The sequence below is a fragment of the Solea senegalensis genome, linkage group LG9, assembly GCF_019176455.1.
Source record: "Solea senegalensis isolate Sse05_10M linkage group LG9, IFAPA_SoseM_1, whole genome shotgun sequence".
Lineage (NCBI taxonomy): Eukaryota > Metazoa > Chordata > Actinopteri > Pleuronectiformes > Soleidae > Solea > Solea senegalensis.
In genome coordinates, this window is record NC_058029.1 from 7,155,899 (window position 1) to 7,173,176 (window position 17,278).

The window sequence follows — 17,278 nt, forward strand, 5'->3', positions numbered from 1 at the left end:
TTGGGCTACATTTATAGTCTGAAGAAAATACAAATACAAAAACACAAGAAACCATTCATCAAATACTCACCATGTAGAAATAAGACAAGCAGCATCCGATAGCCCAGAAGACTGATCCTGTCTTCACAGACTTCACCTGCAGTTCAAAGAAGACAGAATTAGAGATTCTAGTTTGAAGGACTTAAAACATGAAACATTGCTTCTTTGCCTCTCGCGTTTGAGCAATGTATGAGCGATTATCATACATTAATGTGGATGTGAAGAAGAACCACAAAGAGATTTTCTTTGCCATATTCCCTCTATTATCTATGATAGCGTAAACAATAAAATTTATTAAATTTAATGTCAGAGCTGCAGCTACTGATTTCTTTTTGGTGACTTCAGGGGCAATAAACAAGCTGGTAAAACACAAGATCTGATTGTAATTACTTCACCAAATTGTTATTGCCTGATTAAACCGATCGATCAGTTTCAACACAACTTCACCGGAGTCGCGTTTGTTGCCAACTTCTGTTATTGCTCTTCATGGGACATATAAAAGTGGTCCCTATCAATCGGAAAACTATAAACATGAACGCGGCGTCTGGCCGGGTAATGATTTGAAAAGGAAGTGAAAATGGAAAAACACAAAATGATTATCGTGCGAGTTTAGTGGTCATTTCATGCGGTTCTGTAACTTGCAATTTTGTTCAGTAATCTGACCATTTCACTTCATCCTGACGAGAACAAGATTGAACAAATATGCATAAAAGCGTACCCAGAGGTAATAGGTGAACTGAAGAGCAAAAATGGCGATGCCTTCATTGTCAAAGGAGCCTGCCACAGAGCGGGAGATGTATCCGGGGACAATGGCGATGAAGCAGGCTGCCAGCAGCCCCGCCCCCTGGTTCCACAGTTCCTTTGTCAGCAGGAAGGTGGAGATGGAGGTCAGGCCACTGAACACCGGGGCCAGGAACACGCACACGTCCCGAATGTGGACGGTGACATGCAGGAGGTTGAGCACATAGTGGATGAGGCCTGCTGTGACCATCAGGCCAGGGTACACCTGTGGGAGGAGAAAAAGAAGGTCATTATTCAGGCTCTCTTCGCACCACTGCAGTCATTATTATCCATAAATCTCACAACTAAAAAGAGAAGTTAAGCATAACGCTACTTTGACGTGATGAGAAGCGCATTAACATTGACAAGCTGATGAGAACTTTAAATAAAATGCCGTTTCATGCTTCCCTTCACTGAATTAAGTGGAAAATGTCCTCATTAACAGTGTGAATGAGCAAATCAAGAGTAAGGGGGGTGAAAATAAATCACACCATGAGCTTGTTCTGATGACAGCTGATGCTGCTATACATCAGAGGTGAGGACGAGTTTAGTGGGACGACTGGAGATTCATCATAGTGGCAGGAGGACAGAGAGAAGTTTGTCTGACGCACAGATTTAAGCTATGACACATTTATGAAGCAGAAAATTCTAAAGTGATGATGATGAACTGATAATCAGTTTATAAAATAAATGTGGTGAAAGAGAAGAGGAGAAGACAAGAAAGAGAGAGGTCACACAACATCTGTGCTTTGGAATAAACACATACTGTGCATCCATCAGCCACAATATTATATTATAATATAACTGTCTGAGCTACCGCCTTTTTTTTAAGACTTCATTCTGAAAAACTATTAATAACGTGACCTGAAAGTTGGCGTTAATATACCATATGCTTAATTCCATACATTACTATGGTTTCAGACAGACAAATACCTTTAATTGTTTCTATAATTTATATATCTCAACAGCAGATATTGGGGGGAAATAAACAGACTGTTTCTTTAGACAATTAAATAAAATTGTCTCCTCTCCCAGAACTGTGACATTTCTTCTAGCTTGAACAGCTAAAAGTAACATTTGCCATGTTCCCTCAAAACGTGTGGAAACTTCTAATCCAGGTGTGTTCACTTTGGCCCAGCATTTTATTTTATTTTATTACTGCAGTGAACACTGAACAAGCAAAGTAAAAAAAACAACAACATTTTAATTCAATTCAGATAAATGTCAGACTGACTGACTGACTTGCCAAGTCCATTGATTTTTGGAAATATGACTTGTGGGTTATGTTTTCACGAGAAAATCAAAATAATCAATACTAGGAAATTGCAATACTTACTATTACTTTTGAACAACATGCAGTCTGTTGTACCTCTGTCCATCTTAGGAGCAGGATCCCTTACTTTCTATGTTCTTTTTAAATAGGCTTTTAAGGGTTTATTGAGGGGTTTATTTCTTACCATTGTTGAGGTGTTTGTTAAGGTTACCTATGATTTGTCATTATGGACCATTCAAATACAATTTGACTGACTGGTAATTATTTATTTAGAAGAATTCTGGCCCTACCATCAAAGTCCAACAAGACTCACCGTGCCCCCCACTATCCTGCCCAGAGGGTACCAGGCTCTCTCATCAAACCAGTTGAGGAACTCGTAGAAGCCATTGGTGGTGAGGAAGTGAGTCGACCGGTAGTTGAACCTGTGGTGATGAGACGGAGACACAGATCGGACAGTTAGACAGGAAACCAGAACAGACTCAACGGCGACAAAGACCATTTTGTGTCTCACTGAAATACAGATTTAAAAAGGTTTTCACAACAATCACCCAAATGTAATCAAACTATTCAACATTAGAGATTAAAAAATTCAACAACAGTAACACAATAGAGAGAATTGGACAATTTTACCATCCATTCACAAGCACAAATCATGGGTTCATTAATCCACTTACAGCATCCAACACATGTTTTATTGCACACACTCTCTCTCTCTCTCCGGTTGTTTAATTTGCTTTTCATCCTGACGCTGCTGCTTTAACCCGTCTGCTCTGCACGGCCTCACTCGTCCCTGGCCTTTTGTCTGGCCTCCAGTACGAGTTGTTTACAGCCACAGACGCTTCAAGAACAACAATCCAACTACAGTTTGTTTTTTCTATAATTGGACAAGTTGGTGGAAAGAACCTGGTGATTGTACAACACTCTCCTAAACCTCAGATGCAGGCTGTTAGTCAGCTGAGCTCAGGAAGCTTGATAGAAACTGGAAAACAGGAATGTGACGGAGGGACAGCTACAAACTAAACGCAAGGTTCTCACACCCTGGTTAACATTAAATTCACAGACTTCTCAAGGACTTTCCAGGAACAATCCCCTCAAATTTAGGGACTAAATGTGCCGACACAGATTAAGATGGGAGGGAAACTTGTAAGAGACGCGCTGCCCAAGGCGTCCACTTTTATTGATTTGCAGCACGCTCTGCATCTGGACAAGTGATTGTCCTTGGGATCTTTGTCAAAGTCAGCCTTTGTAATTTAATTTCGGTGACTCAGAGATCTTCAAATTTGCATTTCCCAGGCATCACGTAATTTGCTTGCTCTTGCTTGACGTTACTCGCTGATTGCACTGCATGGAATCTCACATCACCGACGGAGAGAGAAAGTGGACAGTGGACACAACACCGCTTATAATTATAACTCTATGTTTGTTCTGCGTCGGCCTAGTCTACGTACATCAAGCAACGCAGAGAGCATGAAACAGTAGGTGGCGTCATAAAAAACAAGGGCAGCAGCTAGAAAAATTTACCTAAATATCAACTTAATGGAATACTTCACCAATTTGCATTCAGCTTTGTATTACTAGAATAGGGGTAGTATTTTTAGGATGTTTTTTTGTCACGTGCCCACCAGTGACACTTGGTCCAAGGCTTGAAACTGCAATGCTAATTCTGCACTTTTAAGACCCACTCGTAGAAAGACAGGACCTCATTCCCAGAATGTAAACAGTGTCAGGACTTGTTGTTGGGGGCGGGGGGAAATTGCTGGTTTTGAATGAGGTCAAGGGCTGGGGTGCCTCCGAGCAAGGTACCCAAACCCCCATTGCTCCCCAGGCACAGACGTGTGCTGCCAACTGCTCCTGTGCCAAGTTTGTGTATTCACTGCTTAGTGTCCAATAAGGATGAAGCTAATGGAGAAGTAAAATTCACACGCACGCGATTTTCACATTTGTCTGCTTCATATTTAGCTCTACAGGAAGGCGCAGTCGTTCAGTATTATTAAATACTGTGTATTTCCATCCTTACAGTCAAAAGCCCGAAATCCAGCATTACTGCGGGGGTTGGTGGTGGTGGGGCGGGGGGCGGGGTGGCTGGGGGGGGAGACGGGTAACCCAGACTTGACATACAAGATGATGAGCTCTTTAACCTTTTTCAGCTCAGGTCTCAGAAGAAGTAAATCATCCAGGAAATCCAGGCTCATTATGTCTTCGGATACTTACAAGAATGGCCTTTCTTGAGCAAGGGAAATTTATTGCAGCAACAAAAAAACAAACAAAAAAACCTTGTACAATGCTGCAGCTGGTGAATTTGTACAACCAATTGTCATTTCTGCCTTTTCTCACAACATAAATCTATTACCCGCAGTGCTTTCCTTCTGCAGAGGTGTGCCACTGCACATAATACAGGTATATTATACTGTACAGTACTGTGCAAAAGCTTTGCTGTTTTTAGGTCTGTCAAATTCAACGACAATTGGCATTTGGATTGGAATGATGTGACTGAAACCTGGTCTTGTATATTAGCCAGCAGGTTTTATCAGTAACATTAATTAGGCTTCGACTCGTGTAAGGTTAGTTGACACAAAATAGTAAACACTTTAACCCACTCATTCATATGTGTTTTAAGTGATTAATAATTATACTGTATGTAACACTTTTGCACATTATTATATATGAATGTAGTGTTAATACACTGAATAAACATACTTTGAAAAATAACACATGACAGTGTGGAACCTCAGATGTATACAGTGAAATGTAGTTTCTCCGTTTACCAAGCTTTCATACTTAACATTAACATAACAAAATGGATCTGTGATTATCTGGCATTTATTGATTTGATGATTTTACCGTTTTTTTAGGCCATTCGCCCAGCTCTGTCTTTTACAAATATGTTCAATCTCCATAAATAATCCAAAAAAAAGCCTCCGAGTTTATTTCTTTGATCGAGCTCTACGCGATGAGACCGTAACACAGCCACTTAGGCTCTGTTATGGTCTTTAAAGTCAGATGGCTGAACCAGTTAATGAGCGCAACAAAATACCCTCTGGTTTTATTAGAAGTGAGAGCGAAGTGCTAGAAAAGTTTTTTGTGTGGGGAGTAAACAGGGACCAGGAGGAGTAATAGACCACGGCCACACCTAATTACGCTAAATTGGAGATCTGCGTTCTCTCCGAAGTGCCTGGTCACAACTTCCCTGGATCATAAGAAACTCGGCGATGAGTAATATAATACCAAGCCTGGTACAACGTGTAGTGTTCTACTTCAGTCGGGTATACCTCTGTGCGTGGAAACTAAACTAATAAAACAAATATAAGACGTATGGCACTGCTGCTGGCTGAGTGAACTCTCATTACTCACTCTTACTAACAGCTTTAGTGAGCAGAGTGGAATACATTGAGACGACTATTTGTTCAAATCCACAGAGAGAAACCAATGTGACGCGCCCTCCCACCCCCACACACACACACACTTAAACATACTGCTGACCAGGCTGACTATGCTTCACTGACTTCAACCAAATACAGTGTTAAGCTTTTCCAAAACTGCAGCTTCCTTAGTTTAACACCAACACTTGTTTAACTGACTAAAATAAACTGTATTCTGTAGTGTTCTTTTGTTTCACAGTGAAAATATACTGAATGCTGAACAGCTTCGTTAAGCCAAGCTACATATACCACATTTACCATGTGGGCACACTTGCGAACATAATGTCAGACCAGTCACCAAGACAACACTTGAAGCCACCTCCACCTGCATCTTTCCAAGACCAGTGCATAGGATGTAGAGGCGTTAAAGTGTGAAGATGCATAATGAAAGCATTTGCATAACGTTTTGCCTTGTTCTCTCCTCCCAAGTGTGTATGAGAAATTATGGTGGTCTTCAGGGCGCATTAATACATAAAACGCCAATATTTGTGTCAGTGTTTGATTTATCCAATCTGGGCTACTCCACACACAAGGCAGACTTCTAAGAATGTAATATAAAGGACTTATTTGCCGATATTCTGATATATATGACAAAAACATTCACATTTAAGAAACTGAAACAATCAGAAATTTAGATTTAATCATGACAAAAACAATGAATTGAGTATCAAAATAATTGACGATTCATTTAGGGATCGATTAATCGAGTAATTGTTTCAGCTCTAGTAAAAAAGAATTGTTGTGGCGGGCGCTAGCATAGAAGTTAAGGTAGCAGTTAAAGCCAGTATGTGCCAATACTGGTATTGTGCCGATAATATCATACATCCTTAAACTCAACGCATCTGAATTTTTCATGTGGAAAATAAATAGAAAAATATTTTTTTGACATAACTTCTGTTTATAGATACATAATCCTACACTCTGGACCTTTTCATGAAACAAGTCATATCCCTTTGTATACCACCTTAAATGGTCTTTTGCCATTAAAACAAATGTGTGATAGAAAAGACTGAAAGAGAAATGGACCATCTGAAACACAGCTGCAGCAGTGGTTAGTAAACGAAAAGTCATATATGGCAGTACATGGCACTGTCGACTACAACTGAAACCATTTTCTATTCTCTACTGATTCAACAATGAACTGAACCCTTTGTTTCAGTGACGGATCAGGGAGTGTGAAGAAATGAAACAAACTCGAGGAGATAGAGTCCAGGAAGATCGTGTAGTTAAACCGGTTGCAAGACATTCTGTGTAAACATGAATAAAAATGACAAAATGGAAAATGTAGACTGAAACGGCCCCGAGACAATTATGTATTGACGGGAAGATGTACACACCAATAAGCCTTAACACTGGTTTTGGATGCTCAGCAAATACTGTAGATCAATAATTCTCATACTTTTTATACCAAGTACGACCTGAGAAAATACTGAGCTCTCAAAGAAACACCATTATCACCAACATTAAAAAACAATGGAGTAAATAGGCCGAGCAAAGTCAGCTACGGACCCTTCACAGGAGCCAGATTTATTCCCAATAAGATCATTTTCTCTCTCATCCTCCTCCTCTTCCTCACATACACTTCACACACTGGAATAGTGAGATTAGATTAAGACGGAGCGAGAGATAATTTACTTGTTATTGGGTCAAAATTCCTCAGCTCCACTCCAGCTGAACCACCGGTGGTACGTGTACCACAGTTTGAGAACCGTGGCTGTAGATAAATGTATTGAAACTTGGCAGTAAACCCCTTGGCAGTAAAGTTTAAAAAGCTGCCGAACAACTTTGTAAAAAATCGGATGAAATGTTTATTTATGGCTCTGTTCAGGCAGTAAAGACGACCGAGAGGTCACCGCGTCTGACATCTGCAGTTTATCCCACCACAGCCATAAATTACCAAATGGATATCATGCTGTATTGTAAAAAAAGACCTAAAAAAGACCATAAACTTTTCAGGGAAATGTTTCCCAATACAATAAATCAAGTGATTAAGAGGGTTTTTTTGTTTTTTTTTCCATAGACTTTCATTCAAACAGGTTCAGCTTTGATGTGAAGAAAGCCACCTGTGCGCCTCTTCAACAGGCTGAATTAGTCAATTAAAGAAAATGTATCACATAACAAGTGAAGTTAGGACCCTAAAAGAGCAATATCATTGTGTACACAACTGTATAATTAGGAGCAATTATAAACAAAATCTCAAAATCACTCTACTGCATCTTCAAACACAGCAGATGACCAAATAGCAGCAGAGGTTTAGGGCAGCATCACCTTTTAATGACCCGTTCCTATTATCCTTTCCAAACTGAGGTAAGGGGGCAGCAGCCTGTGCAGGGTAATTGCACACCACGCTGCTTTCACAGCTTGTGTGTGCGTTTGGTTACCCACAATTAAACAGGAAGTTCACATTGAATTTCCTTTCTTCACCAATAGCTGGTGCTCATCAACCGACCATCAACAATGAACGGACAAAATTATTAAAACACGACTGTGATGCATACGTTAAAACAAATCCTTGTTATAGCAATGAAATAGTGACATTACTTAAAAGATCACAGTAAAGAGTAGCCAGACTAGAAACACACAAAACTGCCGCTGACCAGGCCAACTGTGCTTCACTGACTTTAACCAAATGCAGTGTCATGCTTTCGTAAGCAGCAGCTTCCTGGGTTTAACACCAATACTCACTGTGAAACAAAGTACTGCAGAATAAAAACAAACCACTCTTTCAGACTTTGTTTAATATCTAGACTAGAAATACACAATTGTGTATGTTAACTTTACACATAAAGACACCGGCCAAAGACCCAGAATGAGGACACTACTGACCTTCCGTGTTCTAAGTTGTAACTACAGCGTGCACTGGGTCAGTCAAGGACATATTTACGACTGGTACTAAAATGTCACAGAGAAGTAACATTTATATTAATTGAAGCAGCATCTAATAGTTATTTTTATTGATCTATTTAAAAAAAAAAAAAGTAAATAAATCAAAATGATCTTATTCTGTTCATGTTCCTGTACATCCATGCAAATAACCATATTATGCATTTTTTTAAAAAAAAGAATGCAGTGATGCAATCCTTTGGTGAATGACAAAGAGCAACCATTTGTTTAAGAAACCGCGAAGCAAAAGAGGAAGCTGCCAACACATGCAGCGACTGCCACCAACGGCCATCACAGACAGATTCTACCTTTTACGAGGGCTGCGCAATATTGCTAAAATAATAATATTATTATTATTACTATTAGTAAAACAAAAACAATTTGAAGTTTTGTCTGTGTGACATAATTGCAATAAGAAAAAATGTCCAAAGAAGACTTCAATAGTTAAATAGTGAAAATGTGACAATTCTAGAATAATAAAGGTGGTTGTGAAGGTGGGTGCACGTGTACAGACCAGGAAAATAATGATTAAAAAAGGTGCTAAATGAGAGTAAACCGCATAAAATCACAAAACATCAGTGTGATTAAATGTTATTTCATGTGTTTAAATGTTACAACAAAATCTTCCCTTTTCTGCAGTTTCTTACTTATTTACAAGTTTTATTCATGTGCGGGCATTGGACGCTGCTTTTTTATGAAAGTGAATCAATTAATTTGTTTGAATGAAGCAGCAAAAAAGTTGTAGAATAAAACTAAACTAAAACATCGCATATCAACTATTGTGACGTTTAAGCCAAGCATTCGAAGGAAGGGGATTTAATTGATGCTATACTCGGCCCCGTCAGAATCTTTCAGAAATAGAAAAGTTAAAAAAACCAACAGAAAATATCCAGTGAGCTGCAGTTCTGTGAGCGGAAAATTGCCTTCTTGGTAATGTTTAAAAATATAACAAGGCAATTATAAACTGCAGCATTTATGAAACAACCATTCATTACAGATATGAAGAAGATAATTGTAACCTAATAAAGTGGCCAGTGAGTGTATCGTGCACTCCTGACCTGCACCACAAACTGTAATCATTATAACTAATGATGCACCAACTGTGTGTGTGGGTGAGTTTTGCCTCCTGCCTGTTGGACTCAGGAAGCACCCTTCACCTGAAAGTTCTGGTCTGACCGAGAGACAACCTCACGCTGCATTCTGTACACGAGAACGGTGAACCCGGGAGAATGTTTTGGACACAATTTTCCCAGACCTTTACCAGAGTTCATGTCTGAAAACAGCTGTACTTTGAAGCTGCCGACTGACTAATGTGTACTACCTGGAATCATTTCAGGCTTCGCAGCACAAGACAAGTACATTCATTTGTGTAGGAACACAGTATTGCTTTGTCTGATTATACTAAAGGAGTGGCGGTGTTTGGCAAAGTAAAACTGTCTTTTGTTAGAACTGAGGGTGAAGGGAGTGGGGGGCAGGGGGGCACAAACGGCCACAGTTTCATAGCTTCACAGGACTTGAGGCGGAGGTCAGGTGGTGAAAAAGTAAAAAAAAAAAAAAAGTTGTAGAGTGTGGGCCACAGACAAAGACAGGAGTGGGCAGGAGTCAGGGGCCCCGGGGTGAAATAGATAGATGATATAAGAGCATTTTCTGTTCAGTTATCCGGCCTGTGCCGGAGCGTGAGCAGCCCGGGCTCTCGGAGGGGATGCGATGTGAGAAATGAGGCTCACATCTCCCTCAACAATTCTTTTAAATGACTCATCATGTCCACCAGGCACTGGATTTCGGTAACATCTACTTTTAAAGTCAAAGAGAGAGTAGATAGGGCTGCAACTAATGATTATTATTTTCATTAACAGTGTATCTGTTGATTGGATTTTTCAATTCAAAGTATTAGTTGTTTGGTTTATAAAATGATTAATTGCTGAAACCCTGTTTTAGACAAAGATGTGGCTCAATACAAAGATTTGTAGAGGAAAGGTTATTCTGAAACTAAGCGGTTACAAACGTATTTCACTAATATTCTTATTTACATGCAACTGAGCAAGTTCCAATGAAAGTTGCTTTGTTTCTTTGAATCAAAATATGATTTTCTAGCAGTCACAAAAATGCCAATCACACACAATTGGATTGGTTTCTACATCCATGCAGTGACGTGAACTTTCCTCTTCTGCAGCCTATAATACTGTCCTCTAGTTGGGAAAATCCATAAACAAGATGGTTAAAAAATGTATATATTTGGTCAATATTGAATCTCAAAGGCATTTTTTTACCATCTCACATCTCAACATCAGAAAATACAAAGCTCAGAGTGAGGCCAAATTTGGTATTCGCAAGAATGTAATCTTTACACGACCTGTATCAAATTTCCAATAGATCAGAATATTAGTGTGCCGTGCATGTTTGTGTTCAGACTTTCTGGCTGAAATCAAACACACTTAAAAAGCTAATTTGAGCCAGAGGCTTATTTCATGGTCCGATTCTCTGCACTGATCCGGCCCCATTCATCCTGCTCTTATCACGTCGTTATGTCGGTCTGTGTAATTTCACCTCACATGGCTTTGCTCAATTATGAAAGTGCCCTTGGTTTGACGCAAAACATCACCTTGGGCTCAGGGACACTGTGATGGACAGTAATTTTTTTCCCCACACAGTTTTAGTTTCACAAACCGATTACCAACTATTCTGAAAACCAAAGCTACTGAAATGTGAATAGTCCTTGGTTTCATTGCTCCATTTGACAAAAGAAACCATTAAATTGAAAAATGTCAGTTTGTGCACAAAACAAGACATGTGAGAACATCATCACTTCCGAGGTTTGGCAAACACGATCAACATTTCTCAACATTTACTTGCATTTTATGGACCAAACAAGTACTTGATTAACCAAGATAACTGACAGATTAATGGATTATGAAAATCATCGTTAGTTGTGGCTCAAGTCCATTATCTGCAACTGGATTCGCTGCATATGTAGTCAGAATTCAAATCCCAGAGGCAGCTGAGAGAACCAAGGTGAGTGAATGACAAGCACGGTAAACCACTCACGCTCAGAGGAGAGAGGCCTGCGAGAGGTTTAAGGGTTCAGAGACTGAGAGGGTAAAAAAAAACCATGTGCATGCAGATAGGCTGTGAGACCAGTTCCACTTCACTGTGTACTCCAGCTGAGCAGCTGCTTCACCTCCGAGTTGGAGAAGAACCCTAAACTCCGTGAAACACAGGAAGAAAATTACTGTGGTGTAGAAACAGAGCCTGGTGCTGTAAATAGTCCAACAGAGAAGTAGAAATCCCTGTGGTCTTTGCAGCTCTTCCTTCCTATTTTTAACTCTTCTCTCCAATATGTCCATTCACCCTTATTTTAGGATCTCAGCAGTTGGAGCTGCTTCTGCTGCACAACACAGACATTCTACTGCTTTTCACTCAAATCAGTGGAAAGACAATGAAATGATTGATAAAAAAAATACCAGTTTTAAGTGCAACTCAGCTTCTTAACACCTCTGGCAAGAGTAATGAAGTTTTTCCTGAATAATTGCATAAATAGATTGTTTATACACGTCACTCAATGTAAAAAAAAAACTAAAAATTCACCGTTTACTGAATTTTGTGGCCTACGTTTTCATTTGACTGGAAAAAAACAGTATTCTTTGTCTCAAAAATTCCCTACTTTTCCTCACACATGCTTCGAGCTGTGTCGTGAGCAACACTAGAACGAAACGGAGGCAGAGATACTGACTGTGCTCCACAAATTTAGTAAACCACCACCCAAAGCCACAGCTGCCCTAAATTAACAGCATTGGTAATTATCAAAATCACTTTTCTGTAATGGTTAATACACCAAAATTTGTAGTGTGCAGTAGATTTTTAATGCAAAAACATAATTATTATTATCCATGTTGTCCACATTTACTGTTTCACAAAAAACTGCAATCCTGTACATAAAAATATAGTTTTTAGTGGTTGAATGTGCTCGATTAAGAAGCCAAGTGAGTCGGCTCAAATTTGGGTATGAAAAGATGATTTTAGTTTGTTATTTGCCAAATAAATAATTAAAATTTTTAGTCTTTGAACCATTTCTAAAATATTTCTTTCTTGTTTTTATGACTGGTGGTCTAACATTAATGTGTAAATCACTGTATTTATTATTTATTTATTTATTTCCGTATACTATCGGTATCAATTTAAAAACTACCAGCCCTAGTGTGCTACACTAGCACTGCTGAATAATTATTCAGTTATTTGTCTTATAGCCGATGTACTGTGTCTGGAAACTAAAACGGCTGTTCAGAACGCACCTTTGGTTTTGATTGCTTGATTTTATGTGACAAATGTAATGGGGCGGCTGCGGGACGAAGTCGGTCCAGTGGGACGTCTTTCGACAAAATAGAGGGGGGTTTAAGTCACAGACATGTGGCTTTGAGTCGCAGCGCGTGTCCCTGAGACAAGACACTTAACCCCAAATTGCTCCTGCCTGCTGCGCCAGCAGTGTGTGAATGGGTGTTAGTGAGTGGGGAGCACAAAAAGTGCTTTTTATACAGTAGATGTGCAGCAGATGAGTGGGTGGAAATGTATTGTTTATTTAATTACATGAATACAGACTGTTTGCCATTACAGCTGTGAGCGTCGGTGTTTATAAGTTGAGCGCACGTGAGTGTGTGTGTGTGTGCAGTAACTGTAATATGCAAATATACTGGGCTGAGCACAGAATAGACTTTGAACATGTACAACCGACACGTTGTTCCAACTGAAAGTATGTGCATTTGTTGACAATGTCAAAGATACGTGTAAACTCAAAAGCAGGATTTCTAATGTACAAAACAACTATGTTACTGTCGGTGTTACAGCGTTTTAAACAAATATGATTACATTTCTTTATATTTTTTCATTTATTTCAAGATATTAGAAACAAAACGGATTAGGACTACGTAAACATGCCGTTAAATTTGGATTTCAACAAAACATTCAAATGTAAATCTGGTGCCACAAAGGCATCATGGAGGATGGGATTGACATCACTGCTGTGCCTGAATGGGAGTCGGGTGTCAGTGAGAGTGCGTTTTTAGTGCTGATGGTCGGTCAGTGGGAAGTGGTAATAGGCCCAACACAGCACCATCTCAGCCCATTGCAGTCTGGATGATTATTTTATGAGGGAGATGCTTATACAAGCAGCTGCTCAAGACCAGTGAGTGCGTTCAGAGGAGATCACAGGACATGACACCACACACTCACCGCGCGCACACACACACACACAAACACACACAGACACATATACTCAACTATGCCTCTCTCTCACTGGAGCACTCGCTCATGTTCATGAGTTGAACCGTTGAAACTGTGCAAAAACACCATGATATAAAACACTAGAATCTACTCATGATGGCTGTAATGTATTTGCTTAAGTCTCCCAATAACCAAACACATCATGTTGTCACTGTGACTTTACAAGTATTGGTGCTCGAGTAGTTGAGTCTTCCACTCCAGACGGTTTGTTGCAACTACAAAAACATGACTTAGTAAATTAAACGCAGGGTCACTTCAACCCCTTTTATTCAGACACCCCACTACACTGCTGTTAAAGCCCGTCTGTGTGTCATGGCCCTGCATACTGCACCCCAGTGTGTAATTTCTGACAGCATGCTGGAGTTCCAGGATCAAAGATGTGACATGAAACACAACAGTTTCCACCATGCTGGCTCTCGCTTTTATTCAGAAAATCCATCTGGCTCTGAGACTTCATCTGCTACCAGCATAAATCTGCTACAACAGTGCTGTCTTATGTCATGCTTGTACCTTTTTATACAGAACAATGAAGCACATCACTCATATCGCAATAATATTGTTGTGAAGGCTTGTGTAGGAAAACAATTGTTTTCAAAACAAAATTGAAATTTTAAATAATGCAATAAGCAAATCCCAATGGCTGCCATTTAATTCTTCTGGTTTTGATTGCTCTATGGCAGGGGTGTCAAACTGGTGGTGAGGGGGCCACATTTGGCCCTCCAATCGATTACATGCGGCCCGCCCACCACTGTGCTGAGGCACATCTGCCACTGAGGTGATGGAATATAGACAGAATATAAGACTATATGTATTTTCTAGATGTATTATTATTATTATTATCATTATTATTATAGTAATAAGACATTTGGTTGTAATCATTGCTTAATTAAATGCATTACACTCAACATTAAATCACACATATTTAAGCTGTTTTAATTATAGTTTAATTTAGTTTTCTATTTATTTCTCCATTTTTGTGCATCATAAATGTGATTTTATTGTGAAGTATACATCATTTTATAACAAAACAAGCACTTTTACTTTGCAATTCTGTCTAATATTACAGTGAATATTATATATTTCCCACCCACTACTAAATAGTTGTTATTTTCCACTTTTTTTCTCTGGACCGGCCCCTTCTTGACCAGACTAGATGCTCATTGGGCCCCAGATCATTTGAGTTTGACACCCCTGCTCTATGGTCTATTCTGTGCTGGGAATTTCCTTTCATATCCCAGCAAAAATGTAATTTATAAATGTTGAAAACATATTCATATCTTTAATTTCTCATCCTTGCATTTAGGGCTCTAACGATTATTCAATGAATTGATTATTAATCAATTACTAAATCAAAAGTTTTCAGATTTTGCAGCTTCTAAAGTATGACTATTTTCTGGTTTCTTTGCTCAATATACTCACTAAAACATTTTGGTTTGTGAACAAAGTAAGACATTTGAGAACGTCATCATTTTCAGGTTTGAAGAAACATTGACATTTTAAGTACTCAAATAATCAACAGATTAATTAAGGAAGTATGAAAATAAAAGATAAGTTCCTGCCCTACATGCATTAGAATACAGTTCAGCATGGTAGTTAATATTTTGGTCCAAATTTTCAAATCTATAACAGTAAATACTGAACTATGGCTTGAATGAAAAGGTTATCTCAAACCAAATTGCAACTGTGACAAATCAAACATTTGATATTTTACCCAAACCTTTAACCCCTGATTGTTTTAGGCCGGATAATAATGACTTGAAAAGAAAAGAGACAATCACTTGTGAACCAGGTTTTGGTGCAGAACCCTAAACACAAGCTAAAAACTCAGCATAACGTCCTCCCAATGTTCCAGTTCAACAAACTGTAAATTCTAAGCTTTTTTTCCCCTTTTTCTAATGAGAGATGGTTCTTCACGACGTACTAAGGCTGCAAGCAGGTCTCAACAAATCCAGCTCAGTTGACATCAAGACCGACTATAACCTGGGAAACCAGCTGCCAGTGGCATTGTCGTTATCGCTACCATCTGACATCGAATGGCTCAAAGAAGCAGCCACCGCCACTGCGGTAGAGAGAGTGGTGTGATATATGTGTTCAATAATTTAGAACAGCCCTCCAAGGATGTTATAAAAATCTAAATGGCCCCAGATAGGAAAAGGGTTTCCCACCAATGGTCTAAAATGACCAACCATAAGCCACCATATTGAGCTAAAGTCAGTCTGTAAAAGCCATTTGTCAAACAGTATTTTCATAAAAAAAGATTATCCCTAATGCTTTGGCACCACAGTAATTCAGCAAAACAGCTCTGCAAGCAAGAGAGACACCACTTTTACCACTGTTCACCACTGAGCTGGTGCTGCAACAACAAGAATCCATCCACCCACCGTTTACCGCTTTATCCTCCACATGAGGATCACGGGTCACTGGAGCCAATCCCAGCTGACACTGGGCAAAAGGACAGGGTAAACCCGGGACAGATCGCCATCACAGGGCAAACACACACAGAGACGAACAATCATTCATACCTATGGACAATTTAGAGCGACGAAAAAAAAAAAGATGACAAAACTTGCATTTGCAGCTCTCTCTGCTGCACAACTTGGTTATTACCACAACCAGTCTGATGGGTTTCTAGGCTGTATATTTCAAAGCCGGTACATTTGCTTAGTTGATTCATTTCAGTAAAAATTGACTATGACTATTCAAATAATTGTGAGTTGCAGCCCTACTGCAAGTTGTGCCTACCCCTGACTTTATCTGAAATTAACAATGAAATAATTAATAACATGAATGCTTAAAAAACAAATTAGCTAATTAAAAATGAACTCATTAAAAACAAAAGCATTTTCCTACGTTGTCTGGATCACCTAAGTGAGATTTATCTTGAAATCTGCACAGCAGCACAAAACATTTGTCAATTAAAAAAAACACAGCGCTTCCTTAAAGGGGACATATTATGCAAAATCAACTTTTTAACCATTTCAATGCTTGTATTTGGGACTCTGGAGGCCCTACCAGTCGCCAAAGTGTGGAAAAAGAATACTTAGTCATGTTTTCGTGGTCCCCCTTAGTGTAAGTATAGGCGATAAAACACTCGATGTTGAATTCCCTGCGCTTATGACGGCAGCATGCGCATTTCACCGCGAATGTTACCGCCCCACCAGTAAGTTTACTTCGAGAGCTCCACCTTAGCTCCACCTTGTCCCTGCGAGAGTGCAGGCGAGGGAGGAATAGCGGTATTATGTCAACGCGGAGGGACAGGTGTGCTGTTGGTGGCTGCACAGTGGAGCACAGTGTTTTACAGAGGATTTTATATATGAAGCTAATGTGCCGGATAAAGTCAGCAAACGTGTGTTCGTGTGTTCGCACCACTTCGAATCAGACTGCGGCCAGCGGTCGCCGCATTTAGTCAGGGGACGTATTTCACCGACGTACAAACACACACATTGTTAAGAAAAGGTCACAGAGCTCATAACTGACCATTCTGACACGTCCTAATTAAAAATATTTGTTCAGTACGCCCTCCATGACCGGAGCACAGACTCAGTCTGATACCGTCGCATACAGCAGCAGTTTATGCAGCTCGCCGCTGGCGATCAGCGGTGGCGATCAG

At 39.6% G+C, this 17,278-nt stretch overlaps 1 protein-coding gene across 2 annotated transcripts in view; it reads right to left on the reverse strand.

The window, feature by feature from the left end:
• Positions 1–17,278, reverse strand: part of LOC122774833 (dolichyl-diphosphooligosaccharide--protein glycosyltransferase subunit STT3B-like) — a 59,623-nt gene that overhangs the window by 21,572 nt on the left and 20,773 nt on the right. For both annotated transcript variants that reach the window (XM_044034378.1, XM_044034377.1), the window contains exons 2-4: positions 2,406–2,514; positions 758–1,045; positions 71–136 (exon numbers count right to left, since the gene is read on the reverse strand). In XM_044034378.1, coding sequence (XP_043890313.1) covers positions 71–136; positions 758–1,045; positions 2,406–2,514 — 463 coding nt within the window. The remainder of the gene's footprint in view (positions 1–70; positions 137–757; positions 1,046–2,405; positions 2,515–17,278) is intronic.